Source organism: Staurois parvus, unplaced genomic scaffold, assembly GCF_062004578.1.
Source record: "Staurois parvus isolate SC_StPar_1 unplaced genomic scaffold, SC_StPar_1.0 ptg000221l, whole genome shotgun sequence".
NCBI classification, from domain to species: Eukaryota; Metazoa; Chordata; class Amphibia; order Anura; family Ranidae; genus Staurois; species Staurois parvus.
In genome coordinates, this window is record NW_028318017.1 from 3,521,058 (window position 1) to 3,546,884 (window position 25,827).

Below are 25,827 nucleotides of genomic sequence, written 5' to 3' on the forward strand. Positions count from 1 at the left end.
GTAGCCTGTTTTTCATGTGGAGAGGAACCACAAGTCCCAGTATCACCTGCCACAGTTGGAGTAGGATCCAGGGAGATCCTGAAAGTGAAGTGGCCCGTTGGGTCGCAGAAGGGAGGTGAGGAGGCAATCTAGTCAGAGATCTTACTAGACCCGGGCATGTGGACAAAGATACAAGACTCACACCCCAGGTGCCTAGGTGTAGTAATGTCTATGGTGAAAATCAATATTTTGCTGCCAGCTGAACCCCAGAACCTCCATAAATCCAGTCTAGATACATAAATTGTGTCTGCAGCACAGAGAAGGAAGATTATCCGAGAGAAATCCAGGAATACAGGACGGGGAACACAGCTCAGGAAAGTGACCAGGGGATTACAGGCTGATATCACCCAGTCCCCGCCCTACTCTGGACCAATCAGTGAGCAGTATGGGTGGAGGAATGGATTTAGTGTTCATGACCCACCTGTGCTGATCTCTGTAGGAGTGTCCTCCTCTATAAATGTCCCCGTTATTCCATCCTCCTCCATAGACTGCTGATCATCCCTCACATACGCCTCTTCTTCTTCTGATTTCACCTCAAATTCTATATCGATTGGATCTCCACTCTAAATCAAGGAAATGAGAGACAATATCATCTGTAAAATATAAGGTCACATAAACAATCCACACATCATCTTTACAAGTCCATGTTCTAGATGCTCCGTCCCACCAACCTTGTAATGGTGAGGGATGGTGTGACCTTTCTGTGTGGAATCCTGGGAATACAGAGGATGGGGACATCTCTCTGATGGGTTCCTGGTATTAGGTGGCTCCATCATATCCTTGTGTCCTTCTGAAAACTCCTCCATCACTCCATACTCCTCATCCTCCTCTTTATACTCTTCTTTACCATCAATATTATCATCCCCGAGGATTCCCCTCTGAAAGATATAATAAAACATTCATTGTAACAAACATGCTGTGTATAAATCACAACTACCAATAATTGTCATCATCTACCTGATGTTGGTGAGGGATGGTGTGACCTTCCTGTGTGGAATCCCGGGAATACAGAGGACGGGGACATCTCTCTGGTGGGTTCCTGTAGCTGGATGACTCCACCATGGTGTCCTGGTACAGATCTTTGTGTTCTTCTAGAAGCTCTGACTCCTCCATCCCCCCATCCTCATCCTCCTCCTCTTTTATCTCTTCTTTAACCTCAACTTTAGGATCTCTCAGGTTTCCACTCTGAATATATAATAAAAATGACATCAATGGTAACAATGCAGATAATGTACAGATCCTAATGATACTATCAGTGATTGTTCCTCATCTACCTGATGATGGTGAGGGATGGTGTGACCTTCCTGTGTGGAATCCCGGGAATACAGAGGACGGGGACATCTCTCTGGTGGGTTCCCATGACTGGATCCATCTGTAGGAAACACACACACTGACTGAATCCATTGTTTCTATGTGTTTATCAGATGATGGGGGATCTAGGTGGATCCTCCGTACTGCTCTCTCCTTTACAATAAAGTCTCCTCTTACCCGGTGATGTGAGGGGCGGCTGATTGTCCATCATGACGTCCTTGTAGAGATCCTTGTGTCCTTCTAAATACTCCCACTCCTCCATGGAGAAATAGACAGTGACACCCTGACACCTTATAGGAACCTGACACACACAATGATACAGTCACCATCCAGACACATCCCTTGTCTGTTACTGGAGAATGTCCCAGAATTCCCGGCACCGCTCACCTCTCCTGTCAGCAGCTCAGTGATCTCTCTGGTGACTTCTAGAATCTTCTTCTTCTTTCTCTCTTCTATCAGGGAGGGAGGTGGAGGCAATGTGATGTCATATGATCTCCAGACTTCACAGGAGGAAAACTCTACATCTGAACACAAATAGTCACATCAAATGATATTCCCAGAATCCTCCTCACCTCTCCATTCAGGTCTCCATTTTATTGAAGCCCCACTTCAGGCTGAGGTATAATTTCCCCCCACAGGACCCCCACACTACGCAGGGTCCAAAAGGGCACTACGGAAGGGTTTGTGTCGTGCTCAGTGTGGGGCATGTATGTGGAAGGGTTTGTGCCGTGCACAGTGTGGCGCATGTATGTGGAAGGGTTTGTGCCGTGCACAGTGTGGCGCATGTATGTGGAAGGGTTTGTGCCGTGCAGTGTGGCGCATGTATGTGGAAGGGTTTGTGCCGTGCAGTGTGCCGCATGTATGTGGAAGGGTTTGTGCCGTGCACAGTGTGGCGCATGTATGTGGAAGGGTTTGTGCCGTGCAGTGTGTGGCGCACGTATGCAACAATGGAGCAACAGCTCCAGGATGGATACCGCTGCGACAGATGTGAGCGGGTTGCCCTTCTGGAATCTCACGTTAGAGATCTGGAGGAGCAAGTTGCAACCCTGGGCAGAACCAACAACCTTGAATGGAGTCTTCTGCTCCCTGAGCGGGTAGATAATGGGATTGATGTGGAGGGCGGAGGGTCTTACTGGCAGGGGCTGGGCATGACCCAGCTGTCTTGGTCCATGTTGGAACCAATGACAATACATGGAAGGTGGAGGCTCCTTAGGAATCAATTTAAAGAACTATCCTGCAAGTTGAAGGGAAGGACCTCCAAGGTGATATTCTCTGAATATACCTGTGCGATGTGCAACTCAGGAGAGACGGGGAGATTAGAGAACTCAATGCATGGCTGAAGACCTGGAGTAAGAGGGAAGGATTTGGGTTTCCAGAGCACTGGGCTGACTTCTCATTGGGGTGCAACCTATATGCTAGAGATGGTTTTTACCTCAATGGAAGGGGGTCTGCTGTGCTGGGGGAGGGGTTTATGGGGAGGATCGAGGAGAATTTAAACTAGGATCGAGGGGGAAGGGAGAATTAGATTACAATGGGGTAGACAGATCAGACAGGGGTCAGTACTTATTGGTGGGTGGAATGGGGAAAGCTGGGGGGAGGGCTATGGCAGGTGATAAGAAGGTGCCCATGTTACAAACAACCATTGGAATTGGTACCTTCTGTAGGAAAATAGAAAATACGCAAAATACATGTGCACAAGGTGTCAGTGAATGGACAAGGTGTCAATGTTTTAAAGTGTTTCCTCACCAATGCCAGAAGTGTGCCCAGCACAATAGGTGAGTTGGAAGGTTTGGTGCATGAAGAGAACTAGAATTGAATTGGTATTGCTGAATCTTGGCTTCATTCCTCACATGACTGGGCCATTCATATTCCTGGCTAGGTTCTCTTTCGGAGAGACGGGGGAAATAGGAAAGGTGGTGGTGTCTGTCTCTATGTGAGAAGTGATCTCAGAGCGAGTGTGAAAGAGGACCTAGTTGATGGAGAGTGTGATGAGGCTGAAGTATTATGGGTGGAACTGCACATGGGGGGCGGTACTACAAAGGTCATCATTGGAGTTTGTTATAGGCCTCCCAGTGTTAATGAGGAGGTGGAGACTCAGCTCCTTGCACAGATGGAAAGGGCTGCAAGGGTTGGGAAAGTGATGATAATAATGGGGGATTTTAACTACATGGAAATTAACTCAAGTAATGGCACTGCAGGAACAGTCAAAGGGCAAAAAATTATAAACCTACTACAGGACAATTCTATGGTACAGTTCATAGAGGCCCCAACTAGGAATGACGCTCTGCTGGACCTGGTCATCTCCAACCATGCAGAGCTTATAATGAATGTCCATATAAAAGAACATCTGGGTATCCCACCGCTGCCACCAACTGTCAAGGATTCGTTAAACGATCACCCTGTCACGTGTCCACCACACGCCACGCCCACAGCGACTAGCTAACTGTGGACGCACGCGTGCGGCCACGACAGGGTGGTAAAGAGGGGATAATAAAGGGATTTACACTTAAATATCTCAAACCGTATTTAAGATCAGCCGTGATACCTTTTCACAGCCCACACTACCTCTGGCCACCACCAGATGGAGACTCCACTCCAATCCAGCTGGTTGACCACACACTGGCAGATACGATCTTACATACAACCTGGTGCCCTGATTAGAGTTGAGGACCAGCTTAGTAATCACACACCCTTCTAAAGATCCCTTCAGCTTTCCTAGCTTGAACCCCGGTGTTGATAACCCTTCCACTGTCCACACCCCCCCCCCCACACCAGACGCACCACAAAGGTAGCCTGCCACCACCCAACAGTTTATCTGCAGAACGGTCTGTTGAGACACCACACATACACAGATCTCCATCTGGCAGATCTGTTACCTTTGCAATCTGCCCACTCACAGTGCAGTTGCATACAGATTGGCAATGAGCTTAACCGAGCGTTTTAAAGGCACTAAAATACAATACAATATAACCCAATCTAATCTCTCCTATCTAGTCTCTCCGAAGATATGAGCACGTGCTTAAATACACAGAAGTTCACTAATTAATTTTAAGATTTAATTTCCCAAAGTGGGCGGTGCATAAAATATGTACAAAAGATAAAAAGGTACAGAAATACAAAAGATATAAGAAGACACACAAATGACTAATTACTATAAAATAAAAAAGGAATAAAAAGACAGAATAACACTTTTACCCTGCGGCTGGAGCAAGCCAGAAAATCAGCAATCCATTGGTCGATCAAACCAGCTCCGTACAGATCACCCTGTCCAAATGTCCGTGCGTTCAATTTATTGCGATTTGGACATGGGCGGGACATTAGTCTTTGGCCAATTGACTCTGGGGGAGGTGGTCCTGACCTGCCCACAAGAGGTACTGTGTCTGGACCTGCCCAAGTTCAATTGGGCCAAGACTGGCCTGAACACCAAGTCGGGGATTGGATTTCTGACACAAGCGCGTCAGCCCGATCGCAACAGTACCAAACGCCATCAGACTGTCGCACCCCCGCGTCATCTAATCATTCCATGCATTTTCTTGGCTTTCTCCCCAAGCCACAAATATGATTTTCATATGCAAATGCTGCGTACAGAATTGCCTACAAGAAGGAAGCTTGTTCATATCTCTCCAACTAATATTTTGGCTTTTATAAGAGATTAAACATACTCCTTTTATGTGAATATTACCTATAGAGCTTTCCACATAAGGCAGTCTGTCTGCTGTCACTGGTTTTCCCAGAAGGTGATAACCTGATTGACACACAAAAGTTGTCACCTCCAGGAACCTGACTTTAGACTAATTAATGCTAAATGATGATTGGGTCTGTAGGGCCTATGGAGTAATTGTGTATACATACACATCTGATCCCAGACCCCTTGTTTGTACCTTCTATTCATTTCCCTACTGCCCAGGGGCTCAATGTACATCCTTAATGACCAGACTTTTCCTGCACACACCTTTGTAATGAAAGGGCCTGACATAATCTAATCTACTCACCTGTCATGGCTAGGATTCCATATTTCCACTCAAATCTTACATGTCCGTTACAATAAATTTTACATGTCCGTTACAGTTAGCCATAAACAACAAGCACATACGGGAAAAATAAAAAACACTCAACTTTAAGAGCTAATTTTCCAAGGCTGAAAGCTGCTCTCCAAGACTTAGACTGAGAGGGAATATTGGCATCAATGAACACAACACAGAAATGGGAGTTCTTCATAAAGACTGTATGTGACCACACTGCAAAATATATTCCCATGGGCAACAAGTATAAAAGGCTAAAAATCAAACCTTTGTGGCTTACGGCCAAAGTTACAAAAGCGATAGATAATAAGAAAAGAGCTTTTATTAAATATAACAATGAAGGAACGCGATCATCGTTTACACATTACAAAGAAAAGAACAGAATATGCAAAAAGGAAATAAAGGCGCAAAAACTGAAAACAAACGACAGAAAGATATCAGGACGACCCCAAAACATTCCTCCAATCTATGAATAGTAGAAAGGTCCGGTCCCAGCATGTAGGCCCTTTACAGAACCATCTAGGGGGGGTGACTGGGGACAAAGAGAAGGACAATGTATGAAATCCCTTCTTCAGCTCTGTGTATACAAAGGAGCATGGGGGGCTCTTGTCCATAATGGGCGTGGTACTGACACAGCTCCAGATGATCCACATTGCCTCACAATTGATATGATCCAGAAATATTTAGACAGAATAAAGGTGAATAAAGCCCCTGGACCGGATGGCAGACACCCACGGAGCCTTAAAGGATTCAGCTCTGTCATCTCACAGTTTCTCATTTTTAGGGACTCTTTAATGACTGGCATAGTACCACTGGATTGGTGTAAGGCCAATGTGGGGCCAATATTTAAAAAGGGGACAAAATCTTTCCCAAGTAATTATAGACCTGTTAGTGGAACTTCTATAGAACTTCTATAGTTGGGAAGATACTGGAGAGATTAATAAAAGACCACATAGAGGAGTTCTTGCTGGAAACAAATATTGTAAGCCACAGACAGCATGGATTCATGAAAGACAGAAGTTGTCACACAAATCTGATTTCTTTTTATGAGGAGGTGAGCAAAACCTTGGACAGAGGGGTGGCTGTGGACGTGGTATACTTGGACAATAGGGTGGCGGTGGATGTGGTATACTTGGACAGAGGGGTGGCGGTGGATGTGGTATACTTGGACAGAGGGGTGGCGGTGGATGTGGTATACTTGGACAGAGGGGTGGCGGTGGATGTTGTATACTTGGACAGAGGGGTGGTGGTGGATGTTGTATACTTGGACAGAGGGGTGGTGGTGGATGTTGTATACTTGGACAGAGGGGTGGTGGTGGATGTGGTATATTTGGACAGAGGGGTGGTGGTGGACGTGGTATACTTGGACAGAGGGGTGGCGGTGGATGTGGTATGCTTGGACAGACGGCTGGCTGTGGACGTGGTATACTTGGACAGAGGGGTGGTGCTGGACGTGGTATACTTGAACAGGGGGGTGGCTGTGGACGTGGTATATTTGGACAGAGGGGTGGTGGTGGATGTGGTAGACTTGGACAGTCATGTTGGAACAGGAAGGGGCCATCCCCAAACTCTTCCCACAAAGTTGGGGCATGAAATTGTCCAAAATGTCTTGGTATGCGGACAACTTAAGAGTTCCCTTCACTGGAACTAGGGGGCCAAGCCCAAACCCTGAAAGACAACCCCACACCATAATCCCCCCCTACCAAACTTTACACTTGGCACAATGCAGTCAAGCAAGTACTGTTCTCCTGGCAACCACCAAACCCAGACAGGTCCATCGGATTGCCAGACAGAGAAGTGTGATTGGTCACTGCAGAGAACACGTCTCCACTGCTCTAGAGTCCAGTGGCGGTGTGCTTTACACCATGGCATCCGACGCTTTGCATTGCACTTGGTGATGTAAGGCTTGGATGCAGCTGCTCGGCCATGGAAACCCATTCCATGAAGCTCTCTACACACTGTTGTTGTGCTAATCTGAAGGCCACACCAAGTTTGGAGGTCTTTAGCTATTGACTCTGCAGACAGTTGGCTACTTCTGCACTTCAGCATGCGCTGACCCCGCTCTGTCATGTGACGTGGCCTACCACTTGGTGGCTGAGTTGCTGTTGTTCCCAGTTCCTTCCACTTTGTTATAATCCCACTAACAGTTGAGCGTGGAATATTTAGTAGCCAGGAAATGTCACGGATGGACTTATTGCACAGGTGACAACCTATCACGGGACCACGCTTGGAGTCACTGAGCTCCTGAGAGCGACCCATTCTTTCACCAATGTTTGTAGAAGCAGTCTGCATGCCTAGGGGCTGGATTTTAGATACCTGTGTCCATGGAGGTGACTGGAACACCCGAATCCAATGATGTGTATATATACACACACTATACAATACAGCTCAGTGGATTGCTGTAGGAAAGTCCTGGATTCTTTCTTGGATACACAGAATATAACTGGATATAACATTTATAGGTAAAGGTGATCCAGGGAATATCCGATTGCCTCTCGGGGGATCAGGAAGGAATTTTTTAACCCGGCTGTAGGCCGACCCCTCATTGCCTGCAGTAGAGCAGTTACTCGGATCATTCAGTTTATAATTCCACTAAACAGATGGTTAGATATATCAGCTTGGCATTAAAGCACATGGGAAAAAAAATAAAAGTCAGCAGCTACAAAAACTGTAGCTGCTGTCTTTTAATATACAGCCACTTACCTGTCCCTCGGTCCACCAGTGTCCTCACCACGGCTGGTTTCACCGGCCGTCTTCTCAACCTGGTGCCGGCATCTTCAGTGTGGGCACCCGACTGTGACAGCTTGTGGCTTCTCAGCCGGGTGCCCACTGCGCATGCGTGAGAAGCGCTGTGCGTTTCTGAATGGCACGGTGCATTACGGTAGCGTGTATCATCACAATTACTTAAAAGACGAGTGCATTGTAGGAATTGGCATTCTTGCTTATTTTTAAAGTTGAGTTCACACATTTATACACTGAAGGGGGAGGTGCATTGTAGTACAGCACACTTACTCAATCACTGTTTTTTTTTATATCACACATATTACTTCCCTCACCCTTGGTCCACAGTTGTAGAAGTGGCAGTGCAGCATTCCAGTCGTTTTTTAGCAAACATCTGAAGCAGAATACATTTTGGCCTAAATTTATGATGAAATTTAATGTTTTTACATTTTTTCACTGGACATGTTTAATAGCAAAAAGTCTAATATATTGTTTATTCTCAAAATTGCTGATCTTTTTATTTTTTATAGCGCAAAACATAAAAACCGCAGAGGTGATCAAATACCACTGAAAGAAAGCTCTATTGCATTGGTGTGCAAATACTTAGACACTCAATTTATTACAGGCGCTGTCACTTTACGCCGCGCTTTACATATATATATATATATTACATTCACATCAGTCCCCACCCCCGAGGAGCGTACAATCTAAGGTCCCTAACTCACATTCATACATATACATACTAGGGCCAGTTTAGACAGGAGCCAATTCACCTCCCAGCATGTCTTTGGAGTGTAGGAGGAAGCCGGAGTGCCTGGAGGAAACCCACGCAGGCACAGGGAGAACATGCAAACTCCAGGCAGGTGGTGCCGTGGTTGGGATTCAAACCAACAACTCTAGTACTGCCAGGCGGAAGTGCTAACCATTTAGCCACGGTGCTGCCCAATGAGTTCTGCTATGCAAAGCCATTGTGTACATCTCACCTTAGAAGGTACATATATATATAGATGGTATTATAATGATTATTGGGTGACAACGCCTCTCTGGTTTGTAGATGAAGATCAAGAGATAAAAGATAAGAAGATATTGTCTGTAATAATTATCTAGATCTATAGACAGATATTACACACAACATACTACACCCCTGAAGGGGTAAAGAGGAGTTCCAGCTGGTTTTTTAAGTTGCCTTCAAGACAATCCCACCCCCTTAACAGTCCGTAATGGCAATATATATATATATTTTTTTTCTTCTAAACGTTGTACCTTTTTATATTGATCCAGTCTGCAGTTCCAGTCCAGGCCACCTATGAAATGTCTTCGGGGGGGTTACTGGGTGTATATATAAAATAACGTCTCATTACCTCCCCTGCTGCCACTTCCACCAACGTCTCCCCTCTACTTCCTCCTCTCACCCGGAACTTCCTGTCTGTGCCTGATATCACTTCCTGTCTGTGACTGACATCACTTCCTGTCTGTCTTCCATAGAGACTTCCTGTCTGGGTAGAAGTGAGATCCCCACCTTGTGGAGCTCAGAGGAACTGCAGCCCCGAGAAGCGTCTGGTAGTGTGACCCCGGCCTTGTGCTGGGTGTGTATGGACTGTAGATCCTTATAGATACTGGAAGCAAACTGTTAATTTTCATCATAGGTGCTATTAGATCTAAGCACCGAGTGTATGTGCTTTGGGTCTCCTTCCCCCCCCGGGTCTAGTAAGATCTCGGACAGGATTACTTGCTCTGTGGTCTGCTGGCTGTGCCGGGTGGAGGAATATGTCTGTATAGTCTCAGCCCCAAGTCACTGAGTGCAGTCTCAGGAGATGGGAGGCAGCGGTGTGGGACCTCTGCAACTTGTCTACAGTAAACATTTAATGTTCCACCGATTACTGAACACCAATATTATGAGTCCTGACTAGAGATGAGCGAATCGAACCTGGCGAAGTGGAATTCGTTTCGAATATTAGGAAAAATTAGATTCGCCGCCGAATCCGAATATTAGCAAACTTCGGATGCACGAATCGAATTTTCCCCGATCGGCCGATTTTCATCCCTTCTACAGCCGGCAAAAAGTGTCCCTGCAGAGAGCTCCGCTATTTCTGACAGTTCTCTGACAGTTCCTTCACATGTACAGCGGTTGAAACATTGTATCTATTTGTTTCCATTTAGGATACAGATGTTTTTATTCGGAAACAAATAGATACAATGTTTCAACCGCTGTAAATGTGAAGGAACTGTCAGAGAACTGTCAGAAATAGCGGAGCTCTCTGCAGATACACTTTTTGCTGGACTAGAATTCTTCTTATTTTCATCCTACTTCTTCTTCATCCTCATCCTCTTCTTCTTCATCCTCATCCTCTTCTTCTTCTTCATCCTCATCCTCTTCTTCTTCTTCATTGTCATCCTCTTCTTCATCCTCATTCTCTTCTTCTTCATCCTCATCCTCTTCTTCTTCATCCTCATCCTCTTCTTCTTCTTCATCCTCATCCTCTTCTTCTTCTTCATCCTCATCCTCCTCTTATTCTTCTTCTTCTTCATCATCATCCTCATCCTCTTCTTCTTCTTCTTCCTCACCATCATCCTCTTCTTCTTCATCCTCATCTTCATCCTCATCCTCTTCTTCTTCTTCTTCTTCTTTTTCTCATTCTTCTTCATCCTCATCCTCTTCTTCTTCCTCATCCTCTTCTTCTTCTTCTTCATCCTCATCTTCTTCTTCTTCATCCTCATCTTCTTCTTCATCCTCATCCTCTTCTTCTTCTTCCTCATCCTCTTCTTCTTCTTCCTCATCCTCTTCTTCTTCTTCATCCTCATCCTCTTCTTCATCCTCATCTTCTTCTTCTTCATCCTCATCCTCTTCATCCTCTTCTTCTTCATCATCCTCATCCTCTTCTTCTTCTTCCTCATCCTCTTCTTCTTCTTCATCCTCATCCTCTTCATCATCCTCATCCTCTTCTTCTTCTTCTTCTTCATCATCCTCATCCTCTTCTTCTTCATCATCATCCTCACCATCATCCTCTTCTTCTTCTTCATCCTCTTCTTCATCCTCATCTTCTTCTTCATCATCCTCATCCTCTTCTTCTTCATCATCATCCTCATCCTCTTCTTCATCCTCTTCTTCATCCTCTTCTTCATCCTCTTCTTCATCCTCATCCTCTTCTTCATCCTCTTCTTCTTCTTCATCCTCATCCTCTTCTTCATCCTCATCCTCTTCTTCTTCATCCTCATCCTCTTCTTCATCCTCTTCATCCTTATCTTCTTCTTCCTCATCCTCTTCTTCATCCTCATCCTCTTCTTCATCCTCATCTTCTTCTTCTTCCTCATCCTCATCTTCTTCATCCTCCTCTTCTTCTTCTTCATCCTCATCCTCTTCTTCTTCTTCATCCTCATCCTCTTCTTCTTCCTCATCCTCTTCTTTTTCATCCTCTTCTTCCTCTTCTTCTTCTTCATCCTCTTCCGCTTCTTCTTTTTCTTCTTTTTGTCTTCCTCTTGCAGGTCACTGCTCATGCGCAGATTTTTTTATCGGCAAAAAATCGTCCGATTTGCCCACTATTGCCGCGGGTGCTGTATGGCCTCCCATTGCTGCTGCCTCCACCGCCACACTGTGGCTCCACACTCTGGTTTTGGCCCCGTGACTGCCCAAATGAGTGAAGTGTGCGGTGATTCTAAGATCGACGGCACTCATCTGCATGTCATACTGACTGACAGTATTATTTCTCTTCCCCAGCAGACTCCAAGGGCATTTAAATTAAAGGTACAGTGTTCTGCACTAATATTAAGTCTCTCTGAAGCCTAGAAACACCCTTTTATAAGTTAAATTCGCAGCGAATAAATTCGCATCGAATCGAATTTATTCCACAAATTCGGCGAATCAGCCGAATCGAATTTTTGAATAATTCGCTCATCTCTAGTCCTGACCGTTACACTGTATAATTTATGTTGTACATTACATACTCCTGACCCCTGCACTATATACTCTATGTTGTACATTACATCCTCCTGACCCCTGCACTATATACTCCATGTTGTACATTACATACTCCTGACCCCTGCACTATATACTCTATGTTGTACATTACATACTCCTGACCCCTGCACTATATACTCTATGTTGTACATTACATCATTCTGATACTATATAGTCCTTTTGTATCCTATATAATTAGTTGTATGTTACATTTGCATTATTTCTTTTACACCCATTTCCTACCAGTTGGACATTTTATATCGGATGATGTGATTGGAGCACAGACTTTTACATGGTGATAATAATGTGATAACATCCTCCAACTTTGGACCCTTAAACAGAAAGTGATGAGGGAGGAGTCAATACCCCAATGATGGTGGTCTTCAGGATCAGTCCAGTCTTCATCTTGGTTGTTCTCCCCCCATCCTCACTCTCTGACCTCTGGTGGGGCTCAGCCCCGCTGTTCTTCATGACTAAATCATGGACTAAATAAGGAAGTGCACTACTTCTTGTGTTGGGAAGATGGCGATGAGTGATAGAGGGGGTGGGGACCCTCGTCCTATAATCCCCTCATCACTGTCCCTCCTATAAAAGACAGTTCTGGTTGTTTCCTCACTCTCTGACTAAGGTCCATGAATAAAGAAATGACCTGGTAGGAGATCAGAGGAGCCATTTCCTAGTTCCCTTGAGGGTGGAATTGTAAGCTCCTCAGAGACCAAGCTGCCTGGTGTGGGCGGAGTCCTGGTTTGGGGGAACCAATCATCTCCTGTCTAGTAATCCTCTTTATCTTTTTATTTTAGTCCATGGCTGGGAGATGAGGAAAACCTCCGAGGATTGTCTCACTTTGTCTCCAGACTGGAAAGTAGAAGATGAGGACATCACACAGTATAGTCCAGGAGAAAACCCGGCTCCCTCCAATGTCCATCCGGCACCACCCAGTGTAGATGGACCATTGGATTCCTCTTCATGCAGCATCAACACCTCCAAGTGCTGCTACCCATGCTCCACTTCACCACTGTGCACCATCACCACAGCTGTCACTGCAGGGTCAGAATGCCGTCACATCCTGTAGCTTTGACTCGACATATGTTTTGTCGTGATGATGTCTTTAGGAATACCTCCTGAAGACGTTATCACGACAAAACGTACAACCCCAGGGTCAGAGTTTTTTGCATAACCCTAGAAATTTTGTGAATCCTTTTGCATAAATTATACTTGCAGCTTCCCGTGTCTTCTTCTCATGAGGCTTCATGGCTTGGATCATGGTGGACGCCACAAGAGCTTTAGTTTTCCTGATATACAGTATCATCTCCATATGGATGTCTAGTACACGGACTGGGCTTACCTCCAAGAAGTGTTCTCTCCTCTGCAGAGATTTACCTGGCAATGCCTCAGGGAAAGTAAGTTCACTCAGGGAGGGTGTATGCTTCCAGTAGAGCCGGCAACCTCTTATCTCAACCAGAAGTTATTATACCCAGAATTTATCAGGAAGAGGGGACACTCTGGTTTCTTCAGGGAGTTGGGCAAGCTCACAATCCTGCTGCTCCTTCTATCTCAGCAAGATGTTTCCTTTGCTGCTCTCACAATCTCCATTTCCATTAGGAGTACTGGGCATCCACACAATCTAAACAAGGGCCTTCACTTGGGTGAAGTAGGACTTTTACAGGCTCTGACGGAGGAAAGGCAGAACAGAACACAACGAGTGGATGGCAGACGCACAAAGCTTTATTGAGACAAACAGACGGCAGTCCTTCAATGGGGGGGTGGCAGAGAGGGTGGATTTGCCACTAAATGGTAACGAGGGGGCCCCACCCACTTATAGTCCACTAGGAGAGCCAAGGGGGTGTCCCTGTAACAGGGGTAGTCCGACACAGAAGAGGGGTGCAAGGGGTCACCACCGCAACAATTCAGGTAACACAGTGGGGAAGCAGGTACTCACGGATCCAACAGGGTGCCTGGTCTCCCAGGGGTAGAAGCAGAACGCAGGTACCTGTGGAGTCCAGATCAGGCGGGTGGCCTCTGGCAGACGGGCTGTGGTAGTCTCTCCACCTTCTGTGGGGTCTCTGGCAAAAAGCAGGCAGGCTGGTATAGTCTCTCCCCCTTCTGTGGGGTCTCTCGCAATCGCAGGCAAGCTTTCTCTGGTTGTCTCTTCCCTCCTGTGGGGTCTCCGTGAGGCTAGGGTTAGGCTTGTAGAGTCTATTCACAAAGGTCTCGCCGAAGCTTGAGATCCTTTGCAGACTACACACCGGAATGAATAGGAGCTCCCAGCATTCACCTCTTAAACTGCTGCAGGATGCTCCCCGGTCGCCTTGGCAACCGGGAGGGGGAAGGGAACACTAGACCCCAGGGAGAATCAGGCTGGTTACAGGGACATCCTGGGGGGCAGGGATGATGTCTGCATTAGAGATGAGCGAATCGAACCAGGCGAAGTGGAATTCGATACGAATTTCAGGAAAAATTCGATTCGCGTCGAATCCGAATATTAGCCTACTTCGGGTGCGCGAATCGGATTTTTCCCGATCAGCTGGCAAAAGTGTCCCTGCAGAGAGCTCCGCTATTTCTGACAGTTCTCTGACAGTTCCTTCACATGTACAGCGGTTGAAACATTGTATCTATTTGTTTCCATTTAGGATACAGATGTTTTTATTCGGAAACAGATACAATGTTTCAACCGCTGTAAATGTGAAAGTCAGAGAACTGTCAGAAATAGAGGAGCTCTGCAGATACACTTAGCGGAGCTCTGCAGATACACTTTTTGCCGGCTTGGAATTCTTCTTATTTTCATCCTACTTCTTCTTCTTCTTCATCCTCAGAAGAAGAAGAAGAGGATGAGGATGAAGAAGAAGTAGGATGAAAATAAGAAGAATTCCAAGCCGGCAAAAAGTGTATCTGCAGAGCTCCTCTAAGTGTATCTGCAGAATAGAGGAGCTCTGCAGATACACTTTTTGCCGGCTTGGAATTCTTCTTATTTTCATCCTACTTCTTCTTCATCCTCATCCTCAGAAGAAGAGGATGAGGATGAAGAGGAAGAAGAAGAAGAAGAAGTAGGATGAAAATAAGAAGAATTCCAAGCCGGCAAAAAGTGTATCTGCAGAGCTCCTCTAAGTGTATCTGCAGAATAGAGGAGCTCTGCAGATACAATTTTTTCCGGCTTGGAATTCTTCTTATTTTCATCCTACTTCTTCTTCTTCCTCTTCATCCTCATCCTCTTCCTCATCCTCAGAAGAAGAGGATGAGGATGAAGAGGAAGAAGAAGAAGAAGTAGGATGAAAATAAGAATTCCAAGCCGGCAAAAAGTGTATCTGCAGAGCTCCTCTAAGTGTATCTGCAGAATAGAGGAGCTCTGCAGATACACTTTTTGCCGGCTTGGAATTCTTCTTATTTTCATCCTTCTTCTTCTTCTCATCCTTCTCCTTCTTCTCATCCTTCTCCTTCTTCTCATCCTTCTTCTTCTCATCCTTCTCCTTCTTCTCATCCTTCTTCTCATCCTTCTCCTTCTTCTCATCCTTCTCCTTCTCCTTCTTCTCATCCTTCTCCTTCTTCTCATCCTTCTCCTTCTCCTTCTCATCCTTCTCCTTCTTCTCATCCTTCTCCATCTTCTCATCCTTCTCCTTCTTCTCATCCTTCTCCTTCTTCTCATCCTTCTCCTTCTCCTTCTTCTCATCCTTCTCCTTCTTCTCATCCTTCTCCTTCTTCTCATCCTTCTCCTTCTCCTTCTTCTCATCCTTCTCCTTCTTCTCATCCTTCTCCTTCTCCTTCCTCATCTCCAAGGGCATTTAAATTAAAGGTACAGTGTTCTGCACTAATTTAAAGGCTCTCTGAAGCCTAGAAACCCTTTTTATAAGTTAACTTCGTAGCGAATAAATTCGCATCGAATCGAATTTCTTCCTGAAATTCGGCGAATCAGCCGAATCGAATTTTTGAATAATTCGCTCATCTCTAGTCTGCATAGATGAAAAGTTGGGAGGTGTGCAGAGAGCTCCCAGCCAGCTGGCCGGGAGGGAGGGGGCCCAGAGTAATTTGATTTGGTCATTTGACCTAGTGACACGGGACAATTCTAACAATACAGAGCAGGACACTGAGGGCATGTGATACAAGGCATTAATAAGGGGATTAATAATTGGCAGGCTCCCATACTGTGACACTCCTCCCCCCTCCTTTTCACAAGTGCCGATAAGGGGGACCCACCCAGATTCCCTGGAAGGCACTTGTGGGGCCTAGCTACTGTGGGTCTTGTTGGCAAGAAAGGCCATCTGCGTTTTGGTGCTGGCTTCCCCGCCTGTAACGAATGGTAAAGTGGTAGGGCTGGAGGGCCAGGCTCCACCTAAGGAGGCGCCCATTGTCCCCGGACACCCGGTTCAGCCATGTGAGGGGGTTGTGGTCAGTGACTATGGTGAACTCCCGGCCGTACAGGTAGGGCTGTAGCTTCTTCAGGGCCCAGACTATGGGCAGACACTCCTTTTCCACTGTAGCATAGGCAACTTCCCAGTCCAGTAGTTTGCGGCTGAGGAAGGCAATGGGGTGTTCCTCCCCAGCCTCGTTGACTTGGCTGAGGACAGCCCCTAGGCCATAGGTGGAGGCGTCTGTCTGCACGAGGAAGCGTCTGTTGTGGTCAGGGGCTGCCAGGACGGGGTTGCTCGCCAGGACGGATTTGAGGGCATGGAAGGCGGATTCACAGGCCGAGGTCCAGGTCACCATCCGGGGACTGTTCTTCCGGGTCAGGTCGGTCAGGGGCTGGGCCATGGAGCTGAAATTAGGTACAAATTTATGGAAATAGCCGGCAGTGCCGAGGAATGCCATCACTTGCTTCTTGGTCTGGGGAGTGGGCCAGTCATAAATGGCCTGAACCTTGGCTGGCTCAGGTTTCAGTGTCCCCCCCTACTCGGTGCCCGAGGTACTGTACCTCCGCCATTCCCAACTGGCACTTGTCTGGTCTCACTATCAGCCCGGCCCTGCAGATGCAGTCTAGGATGGCCCCCACGTGGGCCAGGTGCTCCTCCGTGTCGCTAAAGATAGCTATGTCATCTAGGTAAGCGAACGCGAACTCTTGGCAGCCCTCCAGTAGCTGGTCCACGACCCGTTGAAAGCTAGCGGGGCGTTTTTCATGCCGAAGGGCATGACGAGGAATTCGTACAGGCCGAACGGGGTAATGAAGGCGGAGCGCTCAAAGCCCTCTTTTGTGAGGGTGATTTGCCAATAGCCCTTGCTTAGGTCTAGGGTGCCAACGTAGCGGGCTCCAGCCAGACGGTCCAGCAGGTCGTCTATGCGGGGCATGGGGTAGGTATCACTGACAGTGTAGTCATTCAACCTCCGGTAATCCACGCAAAAGCGGGTGGTCCCATCCTTCTTTGGCACGAGCACCACCGGGGAGGCCCAAGGACTTCGGAAGGGTCGGATGATACCCAGCTGGAGCATCTCGGAGAGTTCTGCCCGGATGGCCGCCTTCACGGATTCGGGGACTCGGTATGGGGCCTGCTGGATGGGTTTCTGACTGTGGGTCTCCACGTGCTGGAGGGCTAACCCGGTGCGGCCTGGGGTGGCCGAGAAGGCGGCGACCCGGTCCACTATCACGACCCGCATCTGGGCCATCTGGCGGGGGTTCAGCCGAGCCCCCGTGGGAATCTGATCTAGGGGAGTGGTGACCTTGGTGGCTTGCAGGAGATCGGGGAGGGCTCCCTCGTCTGCTCCACCCGTGGAGGCGGGGCAGACAGCAAGCACTGGCAGAGCCCGGTCATGGTACTCTTTCAACATGTTGATGTGGACCGTGCGCTGTTGGCGGTTGCGGGAGTCGAGACCAATGACGTAACTAGTCTCGTCTATCTTGCGGAGGACCTTGTAGGGTCCTTCCCAGATGTGCTGGAGTTTGTTCTGGGGGTTGTGGATGATCTTGAGCACCTGCTTCCCTTCAGTGAACTCGCGGCCGCGTGCCTTGCGATCATACCAGACCTTCTGACGTGTCTGGGCTGCCTGGAGGTGGCTGTGGGCCATGGTGGCCAGGCGGGTCAGCCTTTCCCGTAGCTCGAGAACATAGGGAACGACGGGGGTACCCGTGTCCTCTATCTGCCCTTCCCAATGTTCCCGGAGCAGGGATAGGGGACCGCGGACCTTCCGCCCGTACAGGAGTTCGAAGGGGGAGAACCCTGTTGACTCTTGCGGTACCTCCTGATATGCAAACAGCAGGTGTGGAAGGAGCTTCTCCCAGTCCACCTCCCCATCAATGAAGGACCTCAGCATGCTCTTCAGTGTGCCATTGAAGCGCTCGCAGAGGCCATTGGTTTGGGGGTGATAGGGAGTGGTCCAGATCGCCCATACCCCGCACGTGCGCCAGAGGGATTGGACCACCTCGGACATGAACTGGGTACCCTGGTCCATCAGGATCTCGCTTGGGAAACCCACTCGGGAGAAAACAGTGACTAGGACCTCGGCTACTTTGGGGGCGGAGATGCTGGACAGGGGGACAGCCTCGGGGTAGCGGGTGGCGTAATCCACTACCGTGAGGATGTACCGCTTGCCGGCCTTACTGGGCCGGGCCAGGGGCCCCAGGATGTCTACAGCTACCCGCTGAAAGGGCTCGTCAATGATGGGTAAGGGGCAGAGCGGGGCATTGGGGTGGTCCCCTGGGCGTCCCCTCCTCTGACAGATGTCACAGGTCTGACAGAAGTGGGCTATGTCCTGGGTGATACCTAACCAGTAGAAGGCTTGGGTCAGCCGCAGCCCCATTTTCCTCTTACCCAGGTGGCCAGCTACTGGAATGTCGTGTGCTATCTGGAGTAGCGGGAACCGGAACCGTCTGGGCACTATCAGTTGTGTGGGGCTAGCAGAGGGTTGACCCGGGCGGCTTGGGCCTACTGTGCGGTACAACAACCCCTGCTCCCATCAAAGCTGGCCCCCATCCCCCTCCTGCTGCCCTGCGGCAGCCTGGGTCCTAACTTTAGCCAAGGCTGGGTCTGTGGCTACCTCCCGCTTAAAGGTCTCCCGATCCCAGGTCAGGGGAAGGTCTGCGTCAGGTAGGGGTTCACTCACCGAGTCCATGCTGGGGAAAGGTCCCGTGGTGGCTTCTGCTGGAGGAGGACCTTGACCTTGTGCGCATACATCCTATAGGACGGTTCCGCATGGCAGGGAAGGTCACGGAAGTGCGCCTGGTGCACTTCTGGTGTCACCACATAATATTCCAACACAGTCTGTTTGACCCGGGCGTAATCCTGGCCATCCACATAGTCCAGAGTGCAGTAGGCTGCAGCTGCACCCCCTTCTAACAGACCCATGAGGTGCCGTATCCAATCCATGCTTGGCACCTCCATGAGCTGGCACTGCTGCTCCAAGTCCTGAAATAACCCCTCTACATCCCCGGCGGCTTGATTGAAGGGTTTAAAGTCCTTGCGGCTGACCCGGGGAGGGGGGTATCCCGCAGCCATGGATGGGCAGCTTAGGTCACAGTGGCTCCCTTGGCTCTCTTTCATGCGCTCTCCGGATAGCCTTTTGCTTGTCCTCTGCTGTGGCGTCTGACCCCAGGAGGGCCATCTCTTCCTCCACCCGAGTAAGCCAGGGGCTCTTGGGCCCTGGATCCTTGCGTGCTGGGGAGGCTGGGGTTGATCTGATTTTTCCTGGGGCATCTTGGGGGTCCGCCTCCTCAATGACGGTGATCAGATCCTCTTTGGCTAGGCCCCTACAGGAAAGGGCCAGCTCCTCAGCCCTCTCGTGCAGACATGCCACAGTCCACTTGCTGTATTCGCTGGGCCGGGTCTGTTCCCGCATCCGCTGGGTTTTGCTGTCTGCCATCTCCTCAGTGTCCTGATCCCACAGCTGCCAACCAGTATGTGATGGAGGAAAGGCAGGCCAGAACACACAGAGTGGATGACAGAAGCACAAAGCTTTATTGAGACAAACAGACAGCAGTCCTTCAATACGGGGGGTGGCAGAGAGGGTGGATTTGCTGCTAAAAGGTAACGAGGGGGCACCACCCACTTATAGTCCACTAGGAGAGCCAGGGGGGTGTCTCTCTAACAGGGGTAGTCCGACACAGGAGAGGGGTGCGAGGGGTCACCACCGCAACAGTCCAGGTAACACAGTGGGGAAGCAGGTACTCACAGATCCAACAGGGTGCCTGGTCTCCCAGGGGTAGAAGCAGAACGCAGGTACCTGTGGAGTCCGGATCCGGCAGGTGGCCTCTGGCAGATGGGCTGTGGTAGTCTCTCCACCTTCTGTGGGGTCTCTGGCAAAAAGCAGGCAGGCTGGTATAGTCTCTCCCCCTTCTGTGGGGTCTCTCGCAATCGCAGGTAGGCTTTCTCTGGTTGTCTCTTCCCTCCTGTGGGGTCTCCAGGCTGGGGAGTAGACTTGCAGAGTCTAGTCCCAAAGGTCTCGCCGAAGCTTGAGATCCTTTGCAGACTACACACCGGAATGAATAGGAGCTCCCAGCATCCACCTCTTAAACTGCTGCAGGATGCTCCCCGGTCGCCTTGGCAACCGGGAGGGGGAAGGGAACACTAGACCCCAGGGAGAATCAGGCTGGTGACAGGGACATCCTGGGGAGCAGGGATGATGTCTGCATAGATGGAAAGCAAGTTGGGAGGTGTGCAGAGAGCTCCCAGCCAGCTGGCCGGGAGGGAGGGGGCCCAGAGTAATTTGATTTGGTCATTTGGCCTAGTGACACAGGGGACAATTGGAACAATACAGAGCAGGACACTGAGAGCATGTGATACATGGCATTAATAAGGTAATTAATAATTGGCAGGCTCCCATACCGTGACTCTATGATTTTAAATTGTAACACAATGGATCTGTAAAACATTTCATCCTAACATAATATCCCATTGCTAGTAAGGATTTCTGAATATTGACACAGGTTGTTAATGTTATATATTGTTATATATTAAGTGTGTTATTGTCTTTATTACAGAAATATTGTATGTGTGCTGCCATATCTATAATCAATAAGTAGTTAAGTATGCCAATTATTAGGTTTATATATATATATTTATTGTCTTTTCTTCTATGTGCATAAATAGTATTTCAATCGTTATATATACAATATCTCCCAGAAGTGAGTCCCCCCTCACATTTTTGTAAATCTTTGATTCTATCTTTTCATGTGACAACACTGAAGAAATGACACTTTGCTACAATGTGACGTAGTCAGTGTACAGCTTGTATAACATGTAAATTTGCTGTCCCCTCAAAATAACTCCACAAAATGTATTCTGCTATATGTCTTTGTTATAACAAAAATCAAAATAAGTGTATATTAATTGTTTTGTATAAAAGTTAGAGCACCTACAAACTATGGTATATATATATATATATATATATATATATATACAGTCAGGTCGATTAATATTGGGACATCGACACAATTCTAACATTTTTGACTCTATACACCACCACGGATTTGAAATGAAACGAACAAGATGTGCTTTAACTGCAGACTGTCAGCTTTAATTTGAGGGTATTTACATCCAAATCAGGTGAACGGTGTAGGAATTACAACAGTTTGCATATGTGCCTCCCACTTGTTAAGGGACCAAAAGTAATGGGACAGAATAATAATCATAAATCAAACTTTCACTTTTTAATACTTCGTTGCAAATCCTTTGCAGTCAATTACAGCCTGAAGTGTGGAACGCATAGACATCACCAGACGCTGGGTTTCATCCCTGGTGATGCTCTGCCAGGCCTCTACTGCAACTGTCTTCAGTTCCTGCTTGTTCTTGGGGCATTTTCCCTTCAGTTTTGTCTTCAGCAAGTGAAATGCTCAATCGGATTCAGGTCAGGTGATTGACTTGGCCATTGCAGAACATTCCACTTCTTTCCCTTAAAAACTCTTTGGTTGCTTTTGCAGTCTGCTTTGGGTCATTGTCCATCTGCACTGTGAAGCGTCCAATGAGTTCTGAAGCATTTGGCTGATTATGAGCAGATAATATTGCCAGAAACACTTCATAATTCATCCGGCTGCTTTTGTCAGCAGTCACATCATCAATAAATACAAGAGAACCAATTCCATTGGCAGCCATACATGCCCACGCCATGACACTACCACCACCATGCTTCACTGATGAGGTGGTATGCTTAGGATCATGAGCAGTTCCTTTCCTTCTCCATACTCTTCTCTTCCCATCACTCTGGTACAAGTTGATGTTGGTCTCATCTGTCCATAGGATGTTGTTCCAGAACTGTGAAGGCTTTTTTAGATGTCGTTTGGCAAACTCTAATCTGGCCTTCCTGTTTTTGAGGCTCACCAATGGTTTCCATCTTGTTGTGAACCCTCTGTATTCACTCTGGTGAAGTCTTCTCTTGATTGGTGACTTTGACACACATACACCTACCTCCTGGAGAGTGTTCTTCATCTGGCCAACTGTTGTGAAGGGTGTTTTCTTCACCAGGGAAAGAATTCTTCGGTCATCCACCACAGTTGTTTTCCGTGGTCTTCCGGGTCTTTTGGTGTTGCTGAGCTCACCGATGCCTTCCTTCTTTTTAAGAATGTTCCAAACAGTTGTTTTGGCCACGCCTAATGTTTTTGCTATCTCTCTGATGGGTTTGTTTTGTTTTTTCAGCCTAATGATGGCTTCACTGATAGTGACAGCTCTTTGGATCTCATCTTGAGAGTTGACAGCAACAGATTTCAAATGCAAATAGCACACTTGAAATGAACTCTGGACATTTTATCTGCTCATTTTATTTGGGATAATGAGGGAATAACACACACCCGGCCATGGAACAGCTGAGAAGCCAATAGTCCCATTACTTTTGGTCCCTTAACCAGTGGGAGGCACATATGCAAACTTTTGTAATTCCTACACCGTTCACCTGATTTGGATGTAAATACCCTCAAATTAAAGCGGACAGTCTGCAGTTAAAGCACATCTTGTTTGTTTCATTTCAAATCCATTGTGGTGGTGTATAGAGCCAAAAATGTTAGAATTGTGTCGATGTCCCAATATTTATGGACCTGACTGTATATATATATATATATATACATATACATACACACACACACACTGTATATATATTGGAATTTACACTGCTTTTGCTGACTGCCTATCATATTTCTTCAGGTGCTAAAATGTCATATCAGTACAAACACTCCCAAATGGAACGTTGAGTCCATGGAAGAGGCATGCTGAGTCCATGTAATATTTTATTTTTTGCTACATTTTTGTTTGGAAAATGACAATTTTTATTAACACAGAGTTGTCACTTAAATTATATATGGTTCACTCATGCCATGGATATATGTGGAATAACACTGCAAAACACATTCTGCTACTACTGCTGAGTATGGGAATACCACATGCAAGAAGCTTTTTGGCAGTCTAGCCAAGTACAGGCCCCCAAAATCCAATGAAAACCTTCAGGCTTTCAAAGAGCATTATTTCCTCATGTCTCTTCCTCACTACCTATCACAGTTTCGGAGGACCTAAAATGCCAGCATAGTACAAACACCCCAAAAATAACCCCTTTTTGGAAAGTAGACACCCCAAGGATTTGGATATGAAGTATGATGAGTACTTTGCAGATATCATTGTTATAACAGGGTTTTGCAAAAGAAAAGAAAAAATATGTTTTCTTTTTCTTTCTTCATTTTCCAAAAACGAGGCAACAAATGAAATCTGCAAAATACTCACCATGCTCCTTAGCAAATACCTTGGAGTGTCTACTTTCCAAAAAAGGGCTAGTTTGGGGGGCTTCTACTATCCTGCCATTTTATTGTCAACATTAGAAGCTTCTGTCACACTCTTCTAACCACTTGAAGAACAAGCCTTTTCTGACACCTTTCTTTTACACGAAAAAACATTTTTTCTGCTAGAAAATTACTTTGAACCCCAAGCATTATATATTTTTTTAAAGGAGAGGACCTAGAGAATAAAATGGTGGGTGTTGAAATTTTTTAAGTCACAACTACGCAGCAATTTTTCAAACACTCATTTTTTTGGAATTTTAATGCACAAAAACACAATATAATGCCAAATTGTTAGATAAAATATAAAAGAAGATGTTATGCCAAATACATGGATACCAAACATGACATGCTTTAAAATTGTGCATGCCAGTTTAACGGCAACAAACTATGTACATTTTTAATATTGATAGGGAACAATTTAAAAGCCTTTACAGGTCACCAATTTATATTTACACAGGAGGTCTAGTGCTAGAATTACTGCCCTCGATCTGACATTCGTGATGATGCCTCACCTGCATGGTGCAACCTCTGTTTACATACCGCCATGGGACCAAAGCTACTGGTGAGTTTATTCATTTTATTTGGTGGTGGATTTCTATTGAAAATATTCCTTTCTCACCAATCATATTATTGAAGAATTATATATTTTTTTTTTGGACTTTTTTTTATATATGGGACAATTTTTTTCTTTTTTATGACAACTAGTGTGTGATAATTTATTTTTCCTTTTTCACTAGCGCAAATTGTTTATTATTCGTACACCTTATGGTATAGGGCGGATTTTGCAGCTGGTAGAATTTAATATACAGTCAGGTCCATAAATATTGGGACATGGACACAATTCTAACATTTTTGTCTCTATACACCACCACCATGGATTTGAAATGAAACAAACAAGATGTGCTTTAACTGCAGACTGTCAGCTTTAATTTGAGGGTATTTACATCCGAATCAGGTGAACGGTGTAGGAATTACAACAGTTTGCATATGTGCCTCCCACTTGTTAAGGGACCAAAAGTAATGGGACAATTGGCTTCTCAGCTGTTCCATGGCCAGGTGTGTGTTATTCCCTCATTATCCCAATTACAATGAGCAGATAAAAGGTCCAGAGTTCATTTCAAGTGTGCTATTTGCATTTGGAATCTGTTGCTGTCAACTCTCAAGATGAGTTACAAAGAGCTGTCACTATCAGTGAAGCCATCATTAGGCTGAAAAAACAAAACAAACCCATCAGAGAGATAGCAAAAACATTAGGCGTGGCCAAAACAACTGTTTGGAACATTCTTAAAAAGAAGGAACGCACCGGTGAGCTCAGCAACACCAAAAGACCCGGAAGACCACGGAAAACAACTGTGGTGGATGAGCGAAGAATTCTTTCCCTGGTGAAGAAAACATCCTTCACAACAGTTGGCCAGATGAAGAACACTCTCCAGGAGGTAGGTGTATGTGTGTCAAAGTCACCAATCAAGAGAAGACTTCACCAGAGTGAATACAGAGGGTTCACCACAAGATGTAAACCATTGGTGAGCCTCAAAAACAGGAAGGCCAGATTAGAGTTTGCCAAACGACATGTAAAAAAGCCTTCACAGTTCTGGAACAACATCCTATGGACAGATGAGACCGAGATCAACTTGTACCAGAGTGATGGGAAGAGAAGAGTATGGAGAAGGAAAGGAACTGCTCATGATCCTAAGCATACCACCTCATCAGTGAAGCATGGTGGTGGTAGTGTCATGGCGTGGGCATGTATGGCTGCCAATGGAACTGCTTCTCTTGTATTTATTGATGATGTGACTGCTGACAAAAGCAGCCGGATGAATTCTGAAGTGTTTCGGGAATATTATCTGCTCATATTCAGCCAAATGCTTCACAACTCATTGGACGCTTCACAGTGCAGATGGACAATGACCCAAAGCAGACTGCAAAAGCAACCAAAGAGTTTTTTAAGGGAAAGAAGTGGAATGTTATGCAATGGCCAAGTCAATCACCTGACCTGAATCCGATTGAGCATTTCACTTGCTGAAGACAAAACTGAAGGGAAAATGCCCCAAGAACAAGCAGGAACTGAAGACAGTTGCAGTAGAGGCCTGGCAGAGCATCACCAG

At 46.6% G+C, this 25,827-nt stretch overlaps 1 protein-coding gene and 1 pseudogene across 1 annotated transcript; both read right to left on the reverse strand.

Annotated features, from left to right (window-relative positions):
* The window catches only part of LOC149460805 (uncharacterized), a 40,551-nt pseudogene that overhangs the window by 12,944 nt on the left and 1,780 nt on the right, over positions 1–25,827 (reverse strand).
* Positions 51–1,248, reverse strand: LOC149460806 (uncharacterized). The gene is made up of 3 exons (XM_089679210.1): positions 997–1,248; positions 711–917; positions 51–602 (listed from the first exon to the last, which is right to left on the reverse strand). The coding sequence occupies exons 1-3, from the start codon at positions 1,246–1,248 to the stop codon at positions 450–452; spliced, it is 612 nt and encodes a 203-aa protein (XP_089535336.1). The 3' UTR covers positions 51–449.